This window comes from Coenobita brevimanus, chromosome 59 (assembly GCF_032717465.1).
Source record: "Coenobita brevimanus isolate Jiangsu-jjx chromosome 59, ASM3271746v2, whole genome shotgun sequence".
Lineage (NCBI taxonomy): Eukaryota > Metazoa > Arthropoda > Malacostraca > Decapoda > Coenobitidae > Coenobita > Coenobita brevimanus.
In genome coordinates, this window is record NC_137012.1 from 7848026 (window position 1) to 7875101 (window position 27076).

The 27076-nt window shown below is 41.9% G+C and overlaps 1 protein-coding gene across 1 annotated transcript in view; it reads left to right on the top strand.

Moving 5' to 3' along the window:
- The window catches only part of LOC145402854 (potassium channel subfamily T member 2-like), an 812106-nt gene that overhangs the window by 537190 nt on the left and 247840 nt on the right, over positions 1-27076 (top strand). Inside the window, exons 17-20 of the mRNA XM_080274763.1 lie at positions 7048-7148; positions 9263-9406; positions 10595-10745; positions 20422-20527. Of these exons, the coding sequence (XP_080130889.1) occupies positions 7048-7148; positions 9263-9406; positions 10595-10745; positions 20422-20527 (502 nt within the window). The remainder of the gene's footprint in view (positions 1-7047; positions 7149-9262; positions 9407-10594; positions 10746-20421; positions 20528-27076) is intronic.

Genomic DNA, 27076 nt, shown 5'->3' on the forward strand with positions numbered 1-27076 from the left:
TGGCATTTAGGAAGTAGGCTGTAGCACCAGCCGCTCAGGGTGGTACTCGCAAGGGGAATGGGAATGCTGGTGATAGGGACAGCTGTAGCTCCTGTTTCACTAGCTATCAGAATATCTGATCACCCCTCGTTGCCGACTTTTTCAGTGTGACAGTAAATAGAAGGTGGACCAGAATACTCTCCCAAACACTTTCCCCTAACTATCTCATGCACTACCTTACATGCATTTTACATATCACACACCGTACCCTACAACGCAACAGGGGTTGGCGCCAGCAAGGACATGTGGCCAAAAACTTTGCCCCACTAGCTAGTGGCAGACCTACTGAGGGGCGGCATGACGAGGGCTCCATCAGCACAGATTTTGGGGCCAGGATGAGATAGGGCTCTGTCCTGTGCCAGAGAGTACAGGGAATTGCGGTTCCCAAGCTGCCACTTCCCCCCAATAGACAGGGGCACGAACCGGGGAACACAGCCCCAGGAGGCTACCCTATCGGTGGGTGTATAATGGCAGGGTACTTACGGAGTCAAAGCATGCTTGGAGGGTGTCCTGGCAGGGTGCCCAGAGGCCACTGTCACAGCCAGTAGCCAAGGTGGGTGGGCTAAGAGTCCTAGATCCCATGCCTGGACTTGGGACTGTGCGGGTGGGTGAGGCCTGTGGTCCGTCTCCCCCCCTCCCCCCCCTTTTTTTTTTTACCGATTCTGACAAAAGGGAGAAAATCAAAGCAAGCCTGAGAAAACTAAATCGCCCAAGAGGATCAGAGAGGCATCATGGAATGTGGGTGGTTTTGGGAGTAGAGTGGGGGAAGTGGTTGAGACATTGAATAGGAGGTCTGTGTATGTGGATGTGTGTATGAGGTTAGATATAGGGAAGTACCAGCCAGAATGATTCCAGGGAGGGATTGTCGATACAAGATATTTTTGAAGGGTAGGGTAGATGGATATGGTGGTGTGGGTGTGTTGGTTAAGGAGAAGTAGGTGGAATATGCAATGAATGTATCGAGAGTAAGCAGAAGGATAATAGTGGTGAAAATTTTGTCCGGTGGAGTCACATTTTCATTTATAATTACGTATGCTCCACAGTCTGGATTGGATAATTTAGAAAAAGACAGATTCTGGGATGACTTAATACGTGTGGTAAATGGTATGGGGGATGATAAAATTATAGTTTTGGGAGGGGACTTAAATGGTCATGTAGGTGATGCAGCTTAAGGATATAAAGGGGTACATGGGGGATGTGCATATGGTACAAAGAATGATGGGGAAATGATACTCGAGTTAGGGGAAGCAGTGAACATGAATGTGTGCAACACACGTTTTAGGAAGAAAGAGAGTAGGTTGATTACCTATGAGTCTGGGGGAAATAGTACCCAGACAGACTATTTCCTGGTCAGAAGGGCTGATTGAAGATTGGTGAGGGATGTTAAAGTTATAGGGAGCGAGGAATGTGTGCAGCAGCACAGGTTATTGATACGTGACATGGTGCTTAAGGAGCGTGTGATGAATAAGAGGACCTGTGCCCCTATGAGAAAAATATGGAAGTCGAATAACCAAGCAGTAAGGGATGCCTTCTATAGCGAGATAAGTGGAGTAATGGCTGAACAGGAAGCCGTCGACAGTAGTGTGAATGAACAGTACAAGGCTCTCAAGAACAATCTTCTGAGAGTTACTGATTCAGTGTGTGGATGTACAAGGGGCGGGCCCATCAAGACAGAGTAACTTGGTGGTGGGATGGGGATGAACAAGCTGCAGGTAAGGAGAAAAGAAGGCTTTTCTGGGAATGGAAAAAGGGCGATAGCATGGGAGAATACTTGGCTGCCAAGCGTAAATCTAGCAGAGCAAAATCAGAGTCAGGGAGACTTTTCCTTGATAGCCTAAATCGTGTGAAAAGGAAGAATATGATACTGAAGGTTGTAAATCAGATGAAGAGGGAAAACAGGGATGTCACAGGTGAGCAGTGTGTGAAGAATGATGAAGCAAAGGTAATGGTAAACAGTGGGGATATTAAAGATGCCTGGAGAGAGCATGAAAGTGGTTGTTGAATTAGGAGATTGACTGAAGCGTGGATGGCCTTAGCCTTTAATTGATGCTGCTACTGTGAGCAGGGCAATAGGCAGGATGCAAGTAGGGAAGGCAGTGGGTGTGTTTGGGATGACTGCTGAAATGCTGAAAGCCTCATGAAATATAGGAGTGTGGTTAGTTACTGACTTGACAAATACGATTATATATGAGTGTATTGTCCCAGATAATTGGCTGAAGATGTAATTGTTAATATGTACGAGGGGAAGGGCGATGCCCTAGGAAGAGGAAATTATACAGGCAAATAGCTTTTTGACCAGATAATGAAGGTAATGGGGAGAGTTCTACAAGGTATGATTAGAGAAAGAGCGAATAATTATGCGATGCAGTTTGGGTTCTGCCCGGTAATGGGACAACTGATGCCATATTCATTGTTCAACAGCTTCAGGAAAATTATATAGGATAGAAAAGGGATCCGTACTTTGTTTATGTTGATTTGGAGAAGGCCTGTGACAGAGCCCCTAGGGAGGTGGTGAAGTGGGCAATGAGAAAGCTTGGGATTAAGAAGTGGCTGGTTAGGGTGGTTATGGCTGCGTGTGTGGGTGCTCGCACTCAGGTACGGGTGAATGGAGATTTGAGTGATGAGTTTTCCGAGAATGTTCGTGTACATCAGGGATCAGTCTTGAGCCCCTTGTTTATCATGGTACTTGAAATCCTCTCACGTTACTTCAGAAATGGACTCCCGTGGGAGCTGTACCCGTATGTCGGTGATTCTGTGTTGAGTGCAGAGAATCAAATGGAGACGGAGGAAAGATTTAGGAAACGGAGGGATTGTATGGGGCACAAAGGCTTAAGAGCAAATGCAGATAAAACAAAAGTGATGGTATCTTGGGCTGGTGGCGAAACAGTCAAAGAAGAGGGAGAGTGGCTATGTGCTCTTTGCCACAACGGTGTGGGATGTAATTCCATCCTGTGCAGTTTTTGTGACAAGTTGGTGCATAAGAGATGTAGCAGAATTAGAGGTAGATTGCGAGGTAATTCTGATTTCATGTGTGTGGTGTGTCATGGAGAGCATGTGGAGATTGTCAAGCATGAAAGAACTGATCTTGCTGGTGAGTCTTTGAGTGTGTGGAAGAGTTTTGTTATTTAGGAGACATATTATGTGCCGGAGGTAGGGCTGGAGCTAGCTCTGTGGCTACAGTGAGGAGTGGTTGGAAGAAGTTCGGGGAACTGTTGCCTCCCCTGACACTGAGAGAGCTCTCCCTCCGTGCTAAGGCATGTTTGTATGCGGCATGTATTAGGAGTGTAATGCTGTAGGGCATTGAGACCTGGGCAGTAAAAGAAGAGGATATTCTCAGGCTCAAACGTACAGAAATGACAATGATTAGGCGGATGTGCAATGCGTTCCTGAGTGCGAGGCCTGGGGGGTGCTAGGTTTACGATGGAAGAGTTGAGAGGTAGGATAGGACTTGAGTGTATTGGTGCTGTGATGAGAAGAGGTAGATTGAGAGGTCTGGGCATGTGGAGAGAATAGGGGATGATAAATGGATGCAGAAAGCGGGTAGTGTTAACGTTAGGGGCAGGGCTGCAAGAGGTAGACAGAAAAAGACCTGATATGAGATCACTAAGCATGGCCTCAGGGATAAGGAACTGAATAGGGAAGCTACTAGAGATCGAGGATCACGGAGAGCCGCCATTAGGCGACTAAGGCCGACGCATGCAAGCATGTTGGAGCCTTTATAAACAAAACGAAACAAACCTGTAAATGAACGTGACTTAATATTTGCAAACATGTCATAAGTGGATTATATAATATATGCTCTGTCTTGATTTTACCATGCCATAAAATGTTCAAATGGAACAATTATACACATGCCCTTAAACTGTGTGGATACAGTGGTTTTGACTTGAGTTTTTATGTGTATGACTCTGAGTATAGAATTGTCAGACAGTATCCTAAGGCCCAACAATGCTCGTTTCAAGCAGCACCACCTCGGCACTAATACCCATCACTCATACTGAGTACGTGCCAGGGCTGCCTGTTTCATCACTGGTGTAACGATATTAGTGGAGCTGTTTTTAGGATGTATTGGTGGGTCTTGCGGAAGATTTATAATGTGTTTTAACCAAATTCAGTCATCAAACTGACCCCTGTCCTAGCTTGGGATTGAATTCTCCTTCTTTCAGAAAGAAGACCACTTCTCCAACCATATAACTTGTAGAAACCCCACGTCAGGCCAAAATGTTTGTCTTCTCACAATAAGTGCATTTTCAGCATATAGATAAAGTCTGTCTTTGCCGCATCTCCAAATATTTTCAGTAATACTTACGTGAATGATCTCTTCTATATCTCCACACATGTAGTATCTGACTTGTATATTATCCTCTTTGACAGTTTTCTGTTTTAAGTACTTCTGAATCTGTCTTAAACTTGATTTGTTTCACACTCCAGTACAGGCACCCTTCAACTTATATCTTAGTAAGGAATGTGCGGAATAAATGTCACAGTGAAACATAATGATAGGCATGCTTTTGACTCACGGCTGGGAAGTCATGAGTATGAACACCACCAGTATTTGCTCTAACACAGTGTAATAGAGAATTATGACCATCCTATGTGAGGCTGGATAACGAGTGCCAATTAGATGACTGAAATACCTTTTGTGAAAAGAATGCCTTTCCTGAGCAACAACAGTTTGCTGTATTGAGCTTTACTGAGTCACTAGATAAAACTGGAGAGAAAAATAATTTTACTCATTAAAGAACGCCTCACAAAAGGTACCAGTATTACAGTGATATGAGATACTTAACTGAAAAGAGAAATACACTATTTATCTGTAACTGAATACACCAGAACAGCTTAAAAAAAAAATAGGAATAAGAACACCGTTTCAGTTATTTTTATACAGTATGACAGGTGTATCTGATCCATCTGATCTTTCATTCTTTCCATTTTTTTTCTCCTCATATTGCCACTTTTATTTCTCTGATTGGCTGGTAGAGATAGCAACAGAAGGAATGAGGAGAGGATGTAATTAGGAGGGAATAGGAGGGCTTGAGGGCTCCTGTATACATAGAGTTTGGCACATTACTCGCATTGTCAGGTACTGATTCCCACTGATTATATATATTCATAATTTCTCTGTGTGAGGTTTCATACACCTGAGCTAATTTATCTTATATTACCATATAAAATTAATAGTTGCCAGAGAGTTTGGATAAAATAAAGCTTTTGAAAGCAACAATATTATGAAGAATACAACCGCAGAAAAAAAATTATCGTTATGCTCCTAGATACATAAAAAACTGCATTGTTCTCAGTGCTGTATCTAGTACCCCATGCTGTATGCCACTCTATACATACAGGTATTGTGGCCCCTGCAGTGAGGCCTGGGTCACTGGGATCAGATTTTAGAAAAAAAAAAACGGCCCTTAACCCCTCCCAGGCTGATTCTGTGTTATGGTAGTTTACCTCTCGTGAGACATTGTTTTATAACCAGTGTAATTTATACCTCATACGAAGCTTTGCAGCTTGGCCTATAAAGACCTTTGTGCCTCGGCAGCTTGGTAGGGGTTAAAGGCGTCAGCCTTAAAATTACCAAGTCTGTGCACTTTTTTTAAGATTAAAAAACGAAGTCGGCCTTCTATCAGATGGTGTCAAGTGTCTGATGCCTGAGCTAAAAAAAGTTATTTATAAACTTTAAGTAATAACTTTTAACATATAAACTGTGGGAGCCCCAAAGTTAAGATGTATAATTATCCCGAATCTATCATTAAAAAGTAAAAACCACCTAATCTATCTTTAAAAATAATAATAATAAACCTGCATTGCCGAACTTGCTAAAAAAAAAAATCCCAAAGCCATGCAGAGAGACGCCTCTCTGGGAGCAAAAGGAAGTACGAAGGAAAGCGCGGGTAGCCTGACAGTAACTCTGTGTAGATATGGAAGAATATCACCACCACCTCTCTGTTGATGAAGATGGAGATCTGTGTAACTTCCAACATGAGCAAATAACTGATGTATTAGTAAATATCGGTCTCAGTTAGGTTACATCCATTACTTTTGGTTTGAGTGGTTTATTTCTTACAGTTTTGGAGATTGATGGCTTTAGTTCTGCATACAGTATAACACAAATGAGAAGGAACATGCCATTCAGCTCCAACCTAATGGACTTAACCTAACCATGATGCATTGTAACTGTGACCTAACCCTATTCAAGTCATTACGTAATCCATTTGAAACCCATATTTATTGCTGTCACATATTTGGTCATATCATGGAAAGTCTGCAGATCTCCATTTTTGTCTGCAGAGAGGCACGGTGGGTGTTATGCTTCCATTTGTAAACCGTTCCCGTATGTCTAGTTGGCCTCAGAGATTTTTGTACTGTCTCTTGCTCAACACTTTGCTACACCTTGTGATCACATTTATTGCTTTTGCAAACTGCTTTGATATAAGACAAATTTACATAATTCAAACTTTATCATGAAGACTCTGGTATTATATTTCAGTTGATGTTATGTAATCATATTCAGATTAGAGTGTGTCTTAAGAGTCTGAGGGCCATATTATTAAAACTGAGAGAGGAAAGGTGCGACCAACCATCTGATATGTGACGGTCATTCGTGGAATACCTTTAACTGTTGGGTGTGATCACTGTGCATCCCATATTTTTGGATGTAGGCATGAATAATACAGAAAAGTAAGACATTTTCTTTTATTATTACATAGTTCAGAAACTACCATTAAATACTGAGGGCTCATCAAAAACTGAGGACTTTTGTGCTTTCAGCTTTCATAATATGGCCTTGAATGTTAATATACAAGAGAAAGTAAGGTGTCAAATGGAAAACAGATAGCCAAGGAAGATGCAGTACAAACTCCTAGGCCAGCCAGAATATGGACGGCAACAGGCTCAACCCCTGCGCCCCCTACTGCTAACACCTACTAACCATGACTCAGGACTCTCCCTTCCAGTTTCTGTCAACGAACTCCAGAGGAAGTTGGAGGAGGAGGTGGACCGGAGGAGGGAGAAGTGGGAGGAGGAGCAGGGCAAGCACATCGCTGGGGAGGAAGCCCTGATGGCATCCACAAGGAAAAATCTCTTACAGTCACAATCGGAGGAGGGGGGTAAGTGTGGAGGGAGAAAGGAAGAGGGAGGGAGGAAAGGGAAGGAAATTGTGGCAGGATAGAAGTTATGGACAGAAAGAAAATGTGAGAAAATATAAAAAAATCTTGCTCAAGTGAATTTAAGAGGTAAATCTGATGTGTGTGTGTGTGTGTGTGTGTGTGTGTGTGTGTGTGTGTGTGTGTGTGTGTGTGTGTGAGAGAGAGAGAGAGAGAGAGAGAGAGAGAGAGAGAGAGAGAGAGAGAGAGAGAATACTGGCAATGTCTCTTCCAAATAGATTAGGAGGGTAATATTTGGAGGAAGTAAAAGGGTGAGGGAGGAGGAGAAGGAGACGAAATAAAAGGAGGGAAAATATGGAGACAAAGGGAAGGAAAAATTAAAGAGAAAGAAGAAGGGTGAGAAAAAGTGTGGAGGGAAGAGGAAAAGTGAAGAATAATGAATGTGAGTAAGTGACAGAAAACATACAGTACTGCATGTGTGTGTGTGGGTATTAAAAATCTTCTATATATATAAACAAAATTGTGTGTGTCAGCTAAAAAATATTTTAAGTATACAAACTCAGTGTCATGTAGATTTAATACAGATCATACTTAACGAACTGCAGAGAACCTGCCAACTTGCAACCAGCGGGAAAGATTCACAAAGTATGGTTACAATAGTTCCTAGTCTTGACTCACATATGTCTTATGCAGAAAGAGCATGATTCATAGGAGAGATTCCACGCGTGTAAGACTGTACTCTTCTCTTCTTGTCTCTGCTGCAGAAATAAGTCTTACAAAATTATACAAACTTATGAGCAATTCTTTTTTATAGCTAAAACTTGTTTCATGCAGGAAGATCACAATACGTTGAAGAGATTCTTCACTCACATTAAAGAATCTGCACTCTCCATTCCTTTTATATCATGCAGATGGAAAGATTATACATTCCCCATTCACTGTGTCTCTTGCGGAAACATCTTATTTGCGACAGGAAACGGATCGTAAGTTGTTTTGAAGGTACAGTACAGTTAGAGTTAAAAGACTGCCTCCTATTCCATTGCATGGGTTTCATACTTAGAATATGTCCATCACTTTCCATCCTGATGCATCATATAAAAAAGAAGCATCACTGGTGAGATATCTTTTCCAGGCTTCTGTCAGATTAACAATATTAACCAGCAAAGTGACATAAGAGGAGATACAATTTTGATTCAGCCTTTTTTCCTTGACTGCACCTTTGCTATGGCACATCCCACTGTCCTGCCTGTATTGCTCTGCTGCCCATTTTCTACAAGTTCATATTTCTTTTAGACTTTTCCCTAAATCTGTTACTTTCTTGGCCTAACTGAGCGTTTGCCTGTGTTAAATCAGCATTTGCATTTGTTTAGCATTTGGCAAACATATCCATAATTATATCTCCCTGAAGTTTGTATATAACTTTCCTCTGCATTGATTTCATTGAAATTTCAAAGTTATGTGTACTGTATTCAGTTATTGGTAGTTATAATGGGTGCAGCTTTTATTTAACCCTTTCATGGTGATATCTGTTGATGCTTGACATGGTGCATTTACTACACAGTATCTGCGGACATATTATGTCACATTGCATGTGACAAAATCCTGAACTCCTTCCAGCTCAGTTGATGGCCAAGTGTAGTCATATCGGAGAGTAGATCTGACTAGTAGCCAAGGAAACTCATCCTTGCCAGATAACTAGGGTTCACTGAGTTTCATGCAACCACGATTACATCCAACTTGCTGGAGTTCTCTCTGATGAGAACAAGATGACTGTAGTAGATGGATTACCGTTGTTAACTCTGGAAGGTAGTACCATGAGAGTGAATTGTGGCTACAGACTTGGTAACTAGACAATCATCACTTCAGCAGGAAAAGCAAACTCAGCCACAAGTAAACAGATTCTACGTCCAAGCTGAAACTAACACTTAGTTATAGATCTTGTTATGAACTTCATATTTCTTTTCTCTCGACAGCTTCCAGCAACTGTTAGGAAATAATTAACCAGTTTTGACACATGGATTAGCTTCCATCCATACAAAATATCAGCTATGCCACAGTCAACCTCAGTTATTATTTTACTCTGATTTTGCTTTGCTAAGTATTGTGCTTCTGGACAGGTACAGAGGCAAAGAAGACCCACAGTGGGCCCATCCTAGAGCGCTCCGACACCACAAAATCCAACTCACCTTCGCTCAGTGGTGGAAACTTCCTTGATGTGCCTCGCTCCGATACACTCGTATCCATGACAGACAGACGCCCAGGTAAGGGTCATTAGGATGGGTTAGGTCAGGGTATGTCAGATGGGTTTGAATACGGTCGGATAGGTAGGGTAGGGTAGAGTAGATGAGGCTGTCTACCGATATTTAGATTAGGACATGGTGGAGTGAGGTAGGCTATAGTCTTATTATACAAAACTCAGTCGCAAAATAAGATATTACTATGGCCCTACGTCCTTTCCATAGCACTTTCTTGTGACCACCATTATATTTAAATGCAAATCTACTATTACAACTTAGTATTCAAGATGGGGAGAGGACAGTTTTTGTCCTAGTTCATATAAAATGGGTGTAGATATCAGATAGTGATCACTGAATCATGCTGAGTCAGGATAAGTGATTTTGGATTAGGGTAGGGTAAAGTAAGGCAGAGCAGGTAGATTGTTAGATTAGGGTCAAGTAGGCTGAGTTTAGTTAGCTGTTAAGTGAGGTTAGACTGATATTAAAGTAGGGCAGGGTATACTTTAAGTAAAGATATGTTATATTTTATTATATACTGTATGCGAAAAAGTGGAATGGTTATCTTTCAGTCCACAGAAAACATTAACTGTTCCATGGCCATCCTCAGCTGGGGGGATTGTTTTAGAGGAAGCATTGTATCATTTTTTATTATTTATAAGGGTGTGGATTGCGAGTAAGAACCATGGAAATAAGTTATCTGAGAGAAGCGTGTGGAGTTACGTGAAGAGACAGACTGGCAAATGAGGGAGTGAAGGGGCGTTGTGGTGTGGATGTGATGTGACAGAATGCATTAGGAGAAATATGAGCACAGTGAGATTGTTTGGCCATGTGGAGAGGACGGAGAGTGGTAGACTAACTAGTAGACTGTATGTGAGCGTGGTTGAGGAGGGAGACCAAGGATGATATGGAGGGATGGAGTAGAGAGGTATATGAGAGAGGAGGGTGTAAGGCGGGGGAAGGGAAGCGAAATGGCAGGGGACTGGGCTACATGGAGACGATTTGTCTGTGGCTACGCCATACACGATTAAGGCATCTGGCTATAGAGAGACAGGTAGATAATGGGCCTTCAAAGTGCATGGTGTTGATTAGTTCTTCCTTTGCCATATACTGTATTATGGTTTTCCTCTATTTCTGGACCCTTCTTCGCTGTTTTCTTAGTGAGAAAAAGAGACTTCGATTTTGATAGTGATGATGATACATTGACGTCCACAGATGCGCGTCGCCCATCAATTCTACCTGTACCGGACATGTTCACGGGGTCGACGTTGAACTTGGGTCAGGAACGCAGCAGTGAAGATGCATCAGGCGAGAGTGACGATGAGCTTGACGACATGGATTGGCAGTCACATTCAGAAAGGATTGCGTGAGTACTTTAGTCTGTGCTATCTTGTTTTTCATACTGGTGCAAGAGAAGAATGTCTTCACATGGTGACACCAATAATACTGGATGGTGGAACTACCTGGTTATACAAATACTGTATCCCTCAGTCCCTTCCTAATCTCTCAAAAAGATAATAGTGGACTGCAAAAGAAGGACAGCTGCAAGCAGCAATCCACCAGGTAAATGTTAAGGTTAGCTTTGGGTTGCAGCTGTTACTTTTTTTTTTTTTTTAATGCGAGGAAGAAGGAACCAAAGGCCATGAGCCCGCAGTAACAGTTCCCTCCAAGAGGAAAACAAAATACAATAGTTAGCCAAATTCAAGATCCGATCATTTTGAGATGCCTGGACACACTGCGTTTGAAAGACTGGAGATCATAGGCAGCAGGAAATACAGACAGTGGGAGACAGTTCCAGAGCTGACCTGTTGCATAAATGAAAGACTGGGAGTAACGGTTAACTCTTGCATTAGAGAGTTGGACAGAAAAGGGATGAGACTTTGCTGCCAGACGGGTGCTACGCGCCCGTCGCGTCGTAGAGGTGGAGGAATGCGAGCAGACAGTTCAGAGGAGCAGTGACCATTAAAGTAGCGATAGAAAAGAGATAAAGATGCAACAGTGCGGCGAAGAGACAGAGGTTGAAGGGAGTCAGTAAGAGGAGGAGAGTTAATGAGATGAAAAGCCTTTGACTCCACCCTATTGAGAAGAGCTGTATGTGGGGAGCCTCCCCACACATGAGAGTTGTACTCCACACAGGGGCGGATAAAACCCGTGTATAGAGTCAACAATTGTGCAGGGGTAAAGAAAGAGCGGAGTCGGCTTAGCACACCCAATCTCTTGGAAGCAGATTTTACAAGAGATGTAATATGATCTTTTCAAGATAAGTCCCGAGTAAATGAAACCCCAAGCATGTTCAAGGATGATGCAGGATTAAGCTGAATATTATTAAACATTAGTGGGTATACCTGTGGCAGATTTTGTCGGGTTGATAGATGCAAAAACTGAGTCTTAGATGCATTAAAGACAACCATATTATTTTTACCCCAGTCAGAGATACGAGCCAAGTCAGACATTAGGTGTGCCATAGCCTCATCCCTTGTTTCTTGAAGTAACTGTTGAGATGGGCGTTGCGGGAACCGAATGGAAAGGTGAAGGGTGGAGTCATCAGCGTATGAGTGGATAGGGTTAGATGTTCAGCTTAGAAGATCATTGATGAATAAAAGGAAGAGAGTTGGTGATAGGACAGAGCCCTGAGGAACACCACTGTTGATAGATCTAGGAGAAGAACGATGGCCGTCTACAACAGCGGCTATAGAACGACCAGAAAGGAAGCTAGCGATGAAGGCACAGATAGAAGGATAGAAACCTTAGGAGGGCAGTTTGGAAATTAAAGATTTATGCCAGACTCGATCGAAAGCCTTTGAGATGTCAAGTGCAATGGCAAAGCTTTCGCCAAAGTCCCGAAAGGAGGATGACCAGGAGTCTGAAAGGTAGGTGAGAAGATTGCCAGTGGAGCGTCCCTGACGGAACCCATACTGACGATCGGAAAGAAGGTTGTTATAGGAAAGATGCCTTAAAATTTTTCTATTAAGAATTGACTCGAAAACTTTTGAAATACAGGACGTTAAAGCAATTGGACGATAGTTGGAGGGTTGGGAGTGGTCACCCTTCTTTGGGACTGGCTGAATGAGAGCAAACTTCCAGCAAGAGGGAAAGGTACAAGTTGACAGACAAAGGCGAAAGAGTTTGCCTAGGCAGGGTGTAAGCACAGAAGCACAGTTCTTGAGAACAACAGGAGGGACCCCATGAGGCCCATATGCCTTGTTAGTACTGAGGCCAGTGATGGCAGAAAATACATCAACTGAAGAAATTTTAATGTCAGCCATGAGGAAGTCAGAGGGCGGAAGTGATGGAGGAACAGCACCGGAATCGTCTAAGGTGGAATTGGAGGAGAAAGTCTTTGCAAAGAGATCTACTTTATCAGTAGAAGAAATAGCTACAGAACCATCAGAGTAGAAAAGAGGAGGGAAGGATGATGAGGTAAAGTTGTTAGAAAGATTTTTGGCAAGGTGCCAGAAGGAGCGGGAAGAATTCGAGTTGGAGAGTTGAGAGCATTTAGTATGGATGAAATTATTTTTAGTAGAGCGAAGAACAGACTTAGCACGATTCCGGGCAGAAACGTAAAGATGATGTGATTTAGGGGTGGGTTGGCTCTGGTACCTTTTGTAGGCCTTCTCCTTGTTGCGGACAGCATTAGAACAAGCGTGATTAAACCAAGGCTTTCTTGCGTTAGTCAAAGGATATGAGAAAGGAATGTATGCTTCCATGCCCAAGAGAATAACCTCCGTAATGCGCAAGGCACACTCAGATGGCTCACGGCCATGGAAGCAATAATCATTCCAGGGAAAATCAAAGAAGTACTGCCTGAGGGCCTCCCAGTCCGCGGCTCCAAAATGCCACAGACGACGTTTCCCTGGAGGGTCCACAGGCTGTACCGGAGTGATAGGACAGGTTAAGGTAATAAGGTTGTGATCGGAGGAGCCTAACGGAGAGAAAAGATTAACAGAGTAAGCAGAAGGATTAGTTGTGAGGAAGAGGTCAAGTATGTTGAAGCTCTCTCCAAGGCGGTCAGGGATACGGGTAGGGTGCTGTACAAGCTGCTCTAGGTCATTAAGGATAGAAAAGATGTAGGCTTGTTCACCAGGTGGATCCGTGAAAGGAGAGGAGAGCCAAAGGTGGTGGTGAGCATTGAAATCTCCAAGAATGGAGATTTCAGAGAAAGAAGAAATGGACAGAATGTGTTCCATTGTAGAAGTAAGATAGTCGAAGAATTTTTGATAGTCAGTAGAATTAGGGGATAAGTAAACAGCACAGATATATTTAGTCAGAGAATGACAGGAAAGCCGAAGCCAGAGTGTGGAGAATTCAGAAGAATCAAGTTCAGGAACACGAGAGCAAGATAAGTCGTTGCGTATGTATACACAACAGCCACCTTTGGCTTTGAAATGAGTATAGAGAAAGTAGGAGGATACAGAAAAGGGTTTGCTGTCAGTTGCCTCAGACAGCTGAGTCTCCCTTAGAAAAGGAAGGTGAGGTTTAGAGGAGGAGAGGTGGTGCTCAACAGAGCGAAAGTTAGATGAAAGGCTGCGAATGTTGCAGAAATGAAGAAGAAGAGAGTCAGACAGTGGTTCCAGGCACCTCGAGTCGTCACCGGGAGAGGGGCAGATGGCGGGGGCATTTATGGTCCCCCCCCCCCTGGGGACTCCGAGGCTTGATGAATAGACGCCATTTTTGGTGAATTTTGAATAGGAAGTGTTGTGTGTACTGTGCATGTAGTTTGGTGAAGATAGTTAGAGAAATTTGTACTGGAGAGCATGCTGGCCTACTCTCTGTGTAACTGAGACACTGAAAAAGTTCAGCAAAGGGGGATGGTCAGGAACTAGTCCTGAGGGCTGATGAAACGGGAGCTCCAGCACTCCCTGTCATCAGCTTTCCATCCACCTCGGGAGTACTGCCCTGCTCGACTGGTGCTACAGTCTACTCCTACTGTACTCCTACTGTACTGTTGCTACCGGTACTTTCATACTCCGAGTTTGGTGATACTCATTGGAAATTAGTTCAGAGATGATTGCAGAAGTACCTTAGTCTATGCTTTCATACTGTGACACTCGTTTAATATACTTTCATCTTCCAGTTTTTTATTGTCCCATCAGGAATGTATGGACCTGGGGCTAGGCTGCTTAATCCTTCATTTAAAACGAGGTGATTAACCTATTGCCCCTGAGAGGCATAAGGTAAACAGTAAACCCCAAGTACTTCTTTGATGTAAGCCTTTGTGAGCCACATCTGGGTATAGTGCCTTAATCCAATCCTTTTTGTGTGCAATGAAGAAAGAACCAAAGGCCACAATCCCACAGAGTTGTTCTTTCCAAGAAAAAATTTAAGGTAAACAAAAGTGAGCCAAATTCGTGATTAACTAACTTCAAGATGCTTGTACATATTGTTCTTAAAAGACTGGGGATCATAGGCAGAAGGAAACACAGGTGGAAAAACAAAATTCTAGAGTTGACATGTTACGTACGTGAATAACTGAGTATCAGATAATTATTGCACTAGAGATTTGAGCAGAAAAGGGACAACAGTGTTCTGTAAAATGGCTGCTACACACCCACTGTAATGGAGGAGGGATATAAGGAGACGGTTTAGAAGAATATCCATTTTTCTTATATGACTACCAACTTGTGTAGTACATATAGACATATTCTTGGACTACAGGAAACCATCTGAAGTGACACTCATTACAGTCACCTGGAGGTAGCACTACATCAAGTAAGTGAATGATGGGGGCACTGGAAAAAAAATATGTCCTAATGATTTCACAATACTAGTGAGATGTAGCCCGGATTCCAGTTAGACGAATGTGATATATAAAGATTGTGTTGCCCATTTGACTGTGGGTGCAGTTGATTGTTCTCTGTTAACGACTGTGTGGTCTGTTTCGCTGTTGCTGTTGACTGTTCTCTGTGAAACATTGTGTGATCCGTTTCACTGTTGCTGTTAATTGTTCTCTGTCAATCATTGTGTGGTCTGTTTCACTGTTGCTGTTGATTGTTCTATTGTGTGGACTGTTTCACTGTTGCTGTTGACTGTTCTCTGTGAAATATTGTGTGATCCGTTTCACTGTTGCTATTGACTGTTCTCTGTGAATCATTGTGTGGTCTGTTTCACTGTTGCTATTGATAGTTCTCTGTGAATCATTGTGTGGTCTGTTCACCATAGCCTACGTACTGGTGATAATTTTCCCACCTTTATCCTCTATCCTTCTTTCCTTCCATCCTCTTCTGTCTTCCTTTACTTCATTCTTTCCTTGTCCTTCTGCCTACGGGTAACTTTACATTCCCTCTTCGGTCTTTCTTTCCTTCATTCTTTCCTCTTCCTTCTGCCTGTGAGTGACTCTACACTGAGTGACAAGCCAAATGGTTTCCTGAACACCAGCAAACCGTTTACTACGCTGGGTGGTAACCATATAACCAGATTTTGGCGCCTGGTGGTTTAGTGAGCAATTATTGCTCTCCAATCGGATTGAGCCGGTGAAGGTTTATATCCAAGGGATGGTTGGGGTTGATTGCTCATGTAATGCCACTCAGGGATGAGTGAGGCTGGTCACTCTCATCTTAAATGCCGGGACCAACTGCGTAGCCCCGGGCTCCTACGCTCCTCATGGGGCAATGTAGGATTGGATGATGGATGGATGGATGGATATTCTTATTCTTTGTCTACTTGTAGATCCATACCTTCCCCCAACCCATTTTAAGCAGGAATTAGTCTTGGATATTGATGATGAGGATTTATTGAGTCAGTTACCGGGGAAAAGGGTATCGCTGATGATACAGATAATGGTAAATTCTCAATGATCCGTTCTAATTCAGCCAAGCCCTACGCCGAAGAACGTGAAATGCCGGATATTTTTTTTTTTTTTGTACGTGTCCGACTCTGGGCAAAAGTTTCAGGGCCTTTTCCCAAGTCCCAGTAGTCCTCCTTGGGGCCTGTTTGTTCTCCTACATCTCCACATGTCACCATTTCAGCGCTAACAACCACCATCCATATTGAATACATGCTAGGGCTGTCTCATACATGACTCGTGTATTGGTATTAGCGGGGATACTTTCATGACATGTCGGTGGGTCATCTGGTAGATCAGAGGTCTGCTTTTTAAGAAATTCAAATCCTTAAAGTGTTCCCTGCTCCTGCCGGGATTTGAACCTGGGTCCATTAGGACTGCAGGCCGCCTCTACCGATTCTGCCACCGCCTTCCCCAAACTGCATGTCTGGCTCAACATTTGGCTTCAAGCTGGATATTGTGAGTCTATCCGTCTTCACCCTCTATCCTAAAAAAACTTACCATGAGTACAAGATGGAAGCATAGCATATAAAAACTATACAGTACAATAATGTTGCACTACAGTAATACAGTACTGTACATACTGTACTATTACATGTGCTCACCAAGTGGTGGCATCGATGGAGAGAAACTGCCTGGGGGGGGGGGTTGCATTCATAAACAGTACAGTACACGATGCAGCTCAGGGGTGGTTTAACAGTCACTGAAGAGCGCTAGGACATGAACACTGACATGTCATTAGCTTTGCAATACAATACAGTGCAGTAGCTTGAACGTAAGACGCCACTGAGCTAAGCAAAGCACCAGGGTTTTACAACCACATGGTCAGAAGAGCGGGAGCACACAGGCATTTCTTGACTCTGCAACATCCACGAGCGAGAGTAAGAGTGTGGTGGTATTCTTGGCGAGCTGGATAAGCCACGCCCATGACAGATTCTGATTGGCTGGCACATAGTGGGCATTTTCATTGCCTCCCAAGTTTCAGAATTTCCCCTGGCACTGGTTGAGACTCATCAATGCATTGCGTTGGAGCGCCCGTTAAGTCCCGGTTCAGCACCAAATGTTGCATAAAATCGCTAGATATTGCTTTAATCCCCAAACGCCGGGCTATTTTTAATGCAGTCATCACCTAACTATGGGCAATTTCCTGGAAGCTGCTGAAATGTGTTTGTTTTCAAACCTTAATATCTCGGAAACGAATTAACAACCATATTACTCATCGACTCTTCCTCTTGCGAAAGAAAGTATTCCCAGGTCTGTAGGTCATTGTGTTGATAAGTAATAACGTGAGGAGAACTAATTTTCGTCATGAGAGCAGGACGTGTTCATGTGTCTGCCCACGGCGCCGATTATGGCTTTGCTTTCAACGTGATAATTTCTCCAGTACTAGTTTAACTAGATGCTGTTGCATCTAAGGCATGCCTTATGACACTATCACTGAGCTCTTTTCTAGTATCCTTGGAGAGAGACTTAGCAGGGGTGGATGATGCAATTGGCTACAGGTGGCATGGATGGAATCATACAAATAGGAACTTGAAGACATCATTGTACACCTGGCAAAAGCACGGAATAGACTGACTCGCTTGTGTGCTATAGAGGAACTCCCTCCCTACCCTTTGGTGCCAAGATGAAATGGTGGCCGGTTCAGATGGTGGTGGGAAGACACTTGCGTGTATTGCCGTTGCCCAGCGGACCCGCGAAAGACTGATTGTGACGTATATAGATGTTACGCGGCGGTGTGGGGGTTAATAGAGGCAAGAGAGGTGCGCCAGATATTGCTTTGGGTCGGATATTGCACCGACAAATAATTGAGAGTTCACTGTAATTATAAAGGTCATGTTCACTTTACAGTAATCATACAGGTCTTGTTCACTGCACAGAAATTATAAAGGTCATGATGATGATGATGATGATGATGATTTTGATAGTGATGATGAGGAAGTAGCTAGAGAAAATGACTGATGATGGTAAGGTTATTTTAATGATGATGGTGATTATAGTGACGATAGTGAAAATGACTGTAAAGGAGTCTTAAAGAAGAAAGCATATAGTGAGTGGATGGGAAGCTTGGACATGGAGGAAGTTGAGAGACGGAAGAGAGGAAGAGAAAAGTGAAAACGTTAGTAAGAGAGAGTAAGAAGAGAGTGGATGATGAATTTGGAAGGAATCTGAGTGTAAAGTGGAGGGAGTATAAGAAAATGTTCTGGAAAGAGGTATAGAGAGTAAGACAGGGTGATAAAAAAGCTAGTCGGCGAGTGAAAGATAAAAATAGTTGATTGCTATTGGCGAGGGAAGAAGAGGTTAGCAGTTGGAGAGAACACTTTCTAGAACTGTTAAACAAAGAGAATGAAACTGATGCGTGGGTAAGTGGCTGGCGAATGGCTGGGAGAAGGAGGGAGACGAGAAGAGAGAAAGAAATCATTAAGATGGAAGAAGTGAAAGCAATGAAGAAAGTCAAAATGGGGAGACCCCAGGAATGAGCGGAGTGTGTGGTAAAATGTGGAAGTGTGGGTGAGAGATAGTAGCAGAATGGATATGGAAGTGTGTGGTGAAATGCTGAAGAATGGGAGAGAGATAGTAGTAGAATAGATATGGAAGATGTGCAGATTGACCTAGGAGGAAGGTAATGTCACGGAGGACTGGAAGTCAGGTATAATTATTCCCCTGTACAAAGAAAAAGGGGAAAAAGAAATGTGTGGTAATCATAGAGGCATTTGTCTTCATAGTGTAATAGGAAAGTGTATGGTAGGATACTTATTGACATAGTTAAGGAAATAACAGAGGAATAAGTTGGTGAAGAACAAGGAGGTTTTAGGAACGAAAGAGGTTGTGTAGATCAGATATTCACTCTTAGGTCTTTAGTGGAAAAGTTTGAAGTTGTTTGCGGCTTCATGGATTTGGAGAAAGCATATGACAGGGTGGATAAACAAAGAATGTGGAAAATATTAAGAGTATATGGAGTAAATGGCAAGTTGCTGAATGATATGAAAATTATGTATGAGGGGGCTAAGGCTTCAGTGTGTGTGGATAGTGAAATGAGTGAGTTATTTCAATTTGAACGTTGGATTGAAACACGGATGTGCCATGTTTCCATGGCTGTTCAATCTATAAATGGATGGAATAATAAATGAGATACTAGATAGGGCAGTTGATGTTGGAGTGGCTTTAATGAAAGTGAGCAACGTTTATAAACTCCCTGTACTGTTGTTTGCAGATGATACTGTATTGTTAGGTGAAGACGACGGGGAACTGCAAGGGTTGGAGAATGAGTTTGGAAGTGTGTGTAAGAATCGGAATCTAAAGGTGAATGCAGGGAAGAGTAAAGTTATTGTTTCGAGAGAAATGATGTCATTGGGTGGACAGTGCGGTTGGATGATGGGGAAATGGAAAATGGAAGTGCATTTAAGTACTTGGGTAGTGTAATGAGTAAGGATGGAAGTTTGGAGGGTGAAGTGCTTGAAAAGGTACAACAAGGAAGAAATGTTGCTGGTTCTTTGAAAGCAGTGATAAGAAACAGGGAAACGAGCATGGAAGAAAAGGAGTCGCTGCACGACTGTAATGATACCAACTCTTACGTATGGAAGTGACGCTTGTGCCTTTTTGGAAGGACACAAGCCAAGAGTGAGAGCAATGGAAATGAGTTATTTGAAAGGAGCATGTGGAGTTACATGGAGAGACAGAGAAATGAGGACATGAAGGAACTTTATGGTGTAGATGAAATAAGCTATTTGAAAGGAGCATGTGGAGTTACATGGATAGACAGACAATTGAGGAAGTGAAGGAACTTTGTGGTGTAGATGTGGATGTGATAGAAAGCATTAGGAAAAATTCACTGAGGTGGTTTGACCATGTGGAGAGGATGGAGAGTGAGAGACTAACAAAGAGAGTGTATGTGACTGAGGTGAAGGAGGGGGAGAGTGTGGGGAGGCCAAGATTGAGATGGAGGAATGGAGTGGAGAGGTATATGTGAGAGAGGTGTGTGAGTTGGGAGGAGGGCAGTGAAATGGCAGGGGACCGGGCGACATGGAGGCAATTTTTTGTACCACCCTTAATGGGATTAAGGCATGTGGCAATAGATAGACAGATGATAAGGGAATTTTGATGATGTTGATAATGGTGATGTTGATGATGATGGTTAGGTAGTTGTGATGATAATGAAAATGCACTGATGATGATCATAATGATGATGACGATAAAGTAATTTTACTGGTAATGATGATAAAGTAATTTAATTGGTAATGATGACAATTATGTTTTCCAGGATCGTCAAGGGGTTTCCTCCTGTAGCACCGTACATTGGAGTCAGCCCAACCCTCTGCTATCTGCTCAAAGAACCTAAACCTCTCTGCTGTCTCATGCTCAATCAGGTTGGTTCAGTCCACACCTCATTACGTAACCTGACCTAACCAAATCTAATCTAATCTAATCCAACCTATCCTAACCTGATCAGACCTAGTCTAACTTGAACTCCTATTTTGTCTCATACTCAGTTAGGTTACTTAAGTCCACATTTCATACTAAACCTGACCTAAACTGTTACGATCTAATCTACTCTAACTTAACCTGGTCTTACTTAAATCCCATATGTTGTTTCAAACTCAGTCTTGTTAATTCAATCCACATGCTGTAACTTAACACTATTCCGGTCTGATGATGCACCGACGCGTCATTTCTTGGCCAACCGATTCCGGGCCAATGACGTGCCGGTGTAGCGTTATGATCTGTCCCCCTGTCCGCCACCTACGGCGCATGCCCGGGAGTTGCCAGATACCGCCACAAATATGCCATTTGTCCTCTGATGTCTGTAGGGGTAACATGATCGGAGCCTCTCGCCCTTTGTTTACAAACGGCAAATGGTCATTCCGGCTTCTCTTATCATTCGTCTCAAAGCTTTCTCGGGTAGTTTCCGCCCTTAAATTAAATTAGGTTAGGCGGAAAGCAGTAAAAATTCGAATTTCTAAGGTATGAATGAGTTAGGTTGGATAAACATAGATATAATTAATCATCTGGGGACGCGTTATCTAATCTGTTAGGCGTGGGGATTGCCTTAGCTTTGAATCTTTACAGGAATGAGTCAAGCTCGTACCGTCCCGTGTATTAAACCATTTTTATCATACATATCCTTGAAATTATAAATAGTTTTGGCACACACTACCTCATTCTATTATGCATTCCACTGATCAATTGTCCTATTAGGGAAACTGAATTTCCTTACATCTTTATCACCTCCCTTTTTATGCTGTATTTTGCAATGTCCTCTTGCTGATGCTTCACACATATGATGTATATTCATTTACGTCTATTTTCTGTTCCCCTGATATGCATTTATATAGCATAATCATGTCTCCTCCTCCTCTCCTGCAGCGTTGGTAAATTAAATCTTTCCAGTCTTTCTAAGTACCTTAAATCCCTTAAGTTTGGTACCCATCTTGTAGTGGCCCATTGTACTTTTTTAATCTTATCTGTGTTTTTTGAGATGAGGATTCCAGACTACTGTGATGCATACTCCAGAGTTGGTCTGATGAATATCTTCCTCAGCATATCTTCACTTATATATGTGAATGCTATTCTCATATTAGCAAGCAATGTATACATGTTTCGTACCTTCTCACTGATGTGATCATCAGGAGATAGTCTGTTACTGATAATTACTCCTAGGTCCTTCTCCTTTTCTGATATGTGTAGGGTTGATCATCCTAACTTATAATACCAATCTGGTCTTTTCTCACTTTTACCAAATTTTATTACATGACACTTATCCACATTAAATTCCATTTGCCATTTATTGCTCCATTCATGAAGCTTGTTCAATTCCTCTTGCAGCTCTTTGCAAGAATCTATGTCAGTAATTTTCTTTTGAATTTTTGCATCATCTGCAAACATTTAGATAGCTTCCTCTCTGCGTTATATATTCACTTTAATACCCACCCAACTCCTTTTAAATGCCATAGAGTCAATAAGTGGCTTGGTGCTAGCTTTTCCTGTTCCTTTTTTTTCCAATTATCCAATCCAATCCCTTTAGTTTTGAGAAATCTCACATAAGAGTGTTAGGCTAGTCCAGTACAGTTCAAGTTCAGTCAATGTGAAATAAAAATTAGCCTCAAAATTTCATTTATGGAAAAGTACTTTTAACTCCAAACACTATGAAAACAGTATGCACTCCAGTAGGGTATGCTTAGTGAAGTTTCCCGTTCACACTGTTACAGCACTGCTACTGATTCAATGGATAATGATAAAGTAAAAACCCTTATCAGTTACCTTACTGCGATCACTTCAGATACTACTTGTTATGGGAAAAAAAAAAAATCCTAAGTTAGGTTATTCAGCACATTGGGTACATAACTACACATCACTGATTGGCATATTTTAATACCAATCGTTTATTTAAATCTACACACATGTGCAGTAACATAAATCCTGTCGTGTCCAGTAGCACAGGATATATTTATATACTGTACTATCAGTGGAAATGCATTGAACACAGTAATTAAAAAAAAAAAAAAAAAGCAAAAGTTAGCACCAAGCCAATGAAAATATGGCACTGAGGTGGAAGGGGGTTGGGTGGTTATTAAAGAGAAAATATAAGGCTGAGAGATAAGACACATGAAGTACAAGAAGAGGTGAATAATAAGCGCCAGTACCAAGCTAAAACAATGACTACATGGCACTATAATGGAAGAGGGTTTGGTGGGTATTAAAGTGAAAGTGTAAGGCAGAGAGGTAAGACAGATAACGTACAGGAGCAGAGTGGGAAGAGGGGAAGGATGGAGATTAAAGTGCCCCTTTTGCCACAAGCAGGGATACTGAGGAAGTATTCTGCCCCCCCTCCCCAGAGGGGTACTATCAATGGAAACTAAGCCAGCTCCCAGTCACGGTTATCTCACGAGTCCTTTCCCCTCGGGGAGGGGGGGATAGAATACTTCCTCAGTATCCCTGCCTGTCGTAAAAGCCCACTAAAAATCCTTCCCCTTTTCCCCCTCTGCTTCTTGTACTTTATCTGTTTCACCTCTCTGCCATATATTTTCAATACCCACCCAAGTTAGTGCCATATAACTTAGTCATGGAATGGAATGGATTATTAAAAAAAGAAAAAAGGAAAAGAAAGGAAAGCGAGCACCAAGCCACTCAATGACTATATGGCACTACAATAGGAGTTGGGTGGGTATTAAAGTGAAAATATAAGGCAGAGAGGTGGGACAGATAAAGTACAAGAAGCAGAGGGGGAAAAGAGGAAGGATGAAGATTAAAGTGTCCCTTTTAGACGGTTTTTACGACAAGCAGGGATACTAAGGAGGTATTCTATCCCCCCCCCAGGGGGAAACTTAGTCATTGAGTGGCTTGGTGCTCGCTTTCCTTCTTTTTTTTTTTTTTTTTTAATTCCATTCCATTTCATTCCATTCCATTCATGAGTCCTTTACTCATCCCTCTTAACCACCTGTGAGGTCTACAAATACCTGTACACTAGTCAAATTTAACATAATGAGAACTACTTAGCTACAGACCAGTATCACTGACTAGTGTTGTAAGACATCTAGAACATGGTATGATAAAAGAGAGGCAGTTAGGTTTTAGGAAGGGATAATCATGTGTTACTAATCTTCAAAGCAATTATGACAAAGCTGGAGAAACATTACAGAAAAGAGAAGGATGGGTGGACAGTACCGGTATTTAATTAGATTTTAAGAAAGCATTTGACAGAGTACCGCACCAAAGACTTATGGAAGCTGTACTATCAAGGAGGTATCCAAGGCAATCTCCACTGTTGGATGCAGGATTTTCTCAGAAAAAGGGAAGAGAACAATATTAAGGGGAAATTACTCATCATGGAGGGAAGTGACCAGCGGAGCGCCACAGGGCTCAGTTATGTTTTTAGTATATATAAATGGCATAGATAGTAATATTGGAAATGGAAGCTATCTAAATATGTTTGCAGATGATGCAAAAATTCAAAAGAAAATTACTGACATAGATTCTTGCAAAGAGCTGCAAGAGGAATTGAACAAGCTTCATGAATGGAGCAATAAATGGCAAATGGAATTTAATGTGGATAAGTGTCATGTAATAAAATTTGGTAAAAGTGAGAAAAGACCAGATTGGTATTATAAGTTAGGAAGATCAACCCTACACATATCAGAAAAGGAGAAGGACCTAGGAGTAATTATCAGTAACAGACTATCTCCTGATGATCACATCAGTGAGAAGGTACGAAACATGTATACATTGCTTGCTAATATGAGAATAGCATTCACATATATAAGTGAAGATATGCTGAGGAAGATATTCATCAGACCAACTCTGGAGTATGCATCACAGTAGTCTGGAATCCTCATCTCAAAAAACACAGATAAGATTAAAAAAGTACAATGGGCCACTACAAGATGGGTATCAAACTTAAGGGATTTAAGGTACTTAGAAAGACTGGAAAGATTTAATTTACCAACGCTGCAGGAGAGGAGGAGGAGACATGATTATGCTATATAAATGCATATCAGGGGAACAGAAAATAGACGTAAATGAATATACATCATATGTGTGAAGCATCAGCAAGAGGACATTGCAAAATACAGCATAAAAAGGGAGGTGATAAAGATGTAAGGAAATTCAGTTTCCCTAATAGGACAATTGATCAGTGGAATGCATAATAGAATGAGGTAGTGTGTGCCAAACTATTTATAATTTCAAGGATATGTATGATAAAAATGGTTTAATACACGGGACAGTACGAGCTTGACTCATTCCTGTAAAGATACAAAGCTAAGGCAATCCTCACGCCTAACAGATTAGATAACTCGTCCCCCAGATTAATTATATCTATGTTTATCCAACCTAACTCATTCATACCTTAGAAATTCGAATTTTTACTGCTTTCCGCCTAACCTAATTTAATTTAAGGGCGGAAACTACCCGAGAAAGCTTTGAGACGAATGATAAGAGAAGCCGGAATGACCATTTGCCGTTTGTAAACAAAGGGCGAGAGGCTCCGATCATGTTACCCCTACAGAGATCAGAGGACAAATGGCATATTTGTGGCGGTATCTGGCAACTCCCGCGCATGCGCCGTAGGGGGCGGACAGGGGGACAGATCATAACGCTACACCGGTATGTCATTTATTGGAGCGATTTTTCGTGGCTCAAATACATGGCGCGACAATTTGGTGAACACAGGTAACAAATCTTCAGTTTGTTGGAAACCCACGCCCTGCCTGGGAACGGGGTAGAAAAATTATGCAAGGCTGTCCCAGAATAGTGTTAACCTAACCTAACCTCATATAATCAGATTCAACCTAACCTGATCTCACCCAACCTAATCTAACTTAAACCCCCATGTTAACTCAGTAAGTTTAGTTAAAGTCAAGCTTCATACCTTAACCTAACCAAACCATCATATGGTCCACTGCCTTGTCCTTCCACCTGGCTTCATCTACCCCTTATGCTTCTGAGCCTGGCCACCTCATTATCATACACCATTCATACTTGGATTTCACCATGTGGTAAATACTGTAACCAGATTGACCACATTGCTATTAGCAAAAGGCATAGGAGTTATTTGCAAGATGTTTGCGTAAGGAGGGGGGCAGATATAGGTAGTGATCATCAACTTGTTGTGTCAAAGATTAAAATAAAACTTAAGAGAAACGTTAATGGTAATTGTACAGGAGGTAATAATTATGATTTGGGTGAGCTGAGAAGTGATGAGAGCACGAGGGAAAAGTTTCGGTGGGAATATAGGAACAGGTTTCTAGTCCTGCAGACTTTGATGGAATCTGAAGACAATGATATTAATCAAAAGTGGAGAGAGGTAAAAGAGGTTTTGCATGAGAGTGCTAAGGTTACTATTAAGAAAAAGGGAAAAGCGAGAAGGAAAAAATGGATATCAGATGAAACATGGAATGCAATTCAGAAAAGGAAAGAGGCTAAGTTAAGAAGTGAAGAACAACATGTTGATGGCCAGGTAGTTGAAGTACTTAGAGCAAAGTACTGGAGTTTACATTCTGAAGTAAAAAGACTCGTTAGACGTGATAAGAGGAGGCTATATGATGAAAAGGCGACAGAGACAGAAATTAAATTAAGTAAAAATGACGGTCGGAGCACAAGAGCAGCGTATCAGACCATAAAGGAGTTAACTTGAAATGAAAAGAGAAGGAAGGAAATACCTGTACGAGATAGAAATGGTAATTTGATGATTAAAGATTTGGATATAAAAGGAAGGTGGAAAGAGCACTTTGAATCTATTCTAAATAGACCAATCCCAGCTGAAGAGGACATTTTGCCAGCCGAGAGAGATTTGCAGATAGAAACAGGGGATATGACTTTGGAAGAGGTAGCAAAATCTATAAAGGAGTTAAAGAATTTTAAGGCCCAAGGAGAGGATGGAATATTCCCTGAAATGCTTAAGGAGGAAAATGACAAGTTGATGAATGCGCTTTTGAAACTTTTTAATGTGGCTTGGGATAATGGTGGAATTCCAGAAGAGTGGAAAAATGGAGTGATTATAAAAAGGCCAAAAAAGGGAGATTTAAGTGTGTGTGGCAATTGGAGGAGGATAACTTTGACACCTGTAGTTGCAAAAGTCTTTTCCAAAATCTTGTTGAACAGAATAGAGCCAGTAATTGATAAAATTTTAAGAGAAGAACAAGCGGGATTTAGAAAGGGTCGAGGTTGTAATGATCAGATTTTTATTGTAAGCATCTAATGCAACAAGCTAATGAGATGAAAATGCCACTTAGTATGTGTTTTGTGGATTTTGAAAAGGCGTTTGATAGTGTTTCACGTGGTGCTATGTTGAAAATTATGAGATTCTATGGTATACCAGAAAAGTTTGTAAATATCATTAGAAAAGAGAAGGAAGGAAATACCTGTACGAGATAGAAATGGTAATTTGATGATTAAAGATTTGGATATAAAAGGAAGGTGGA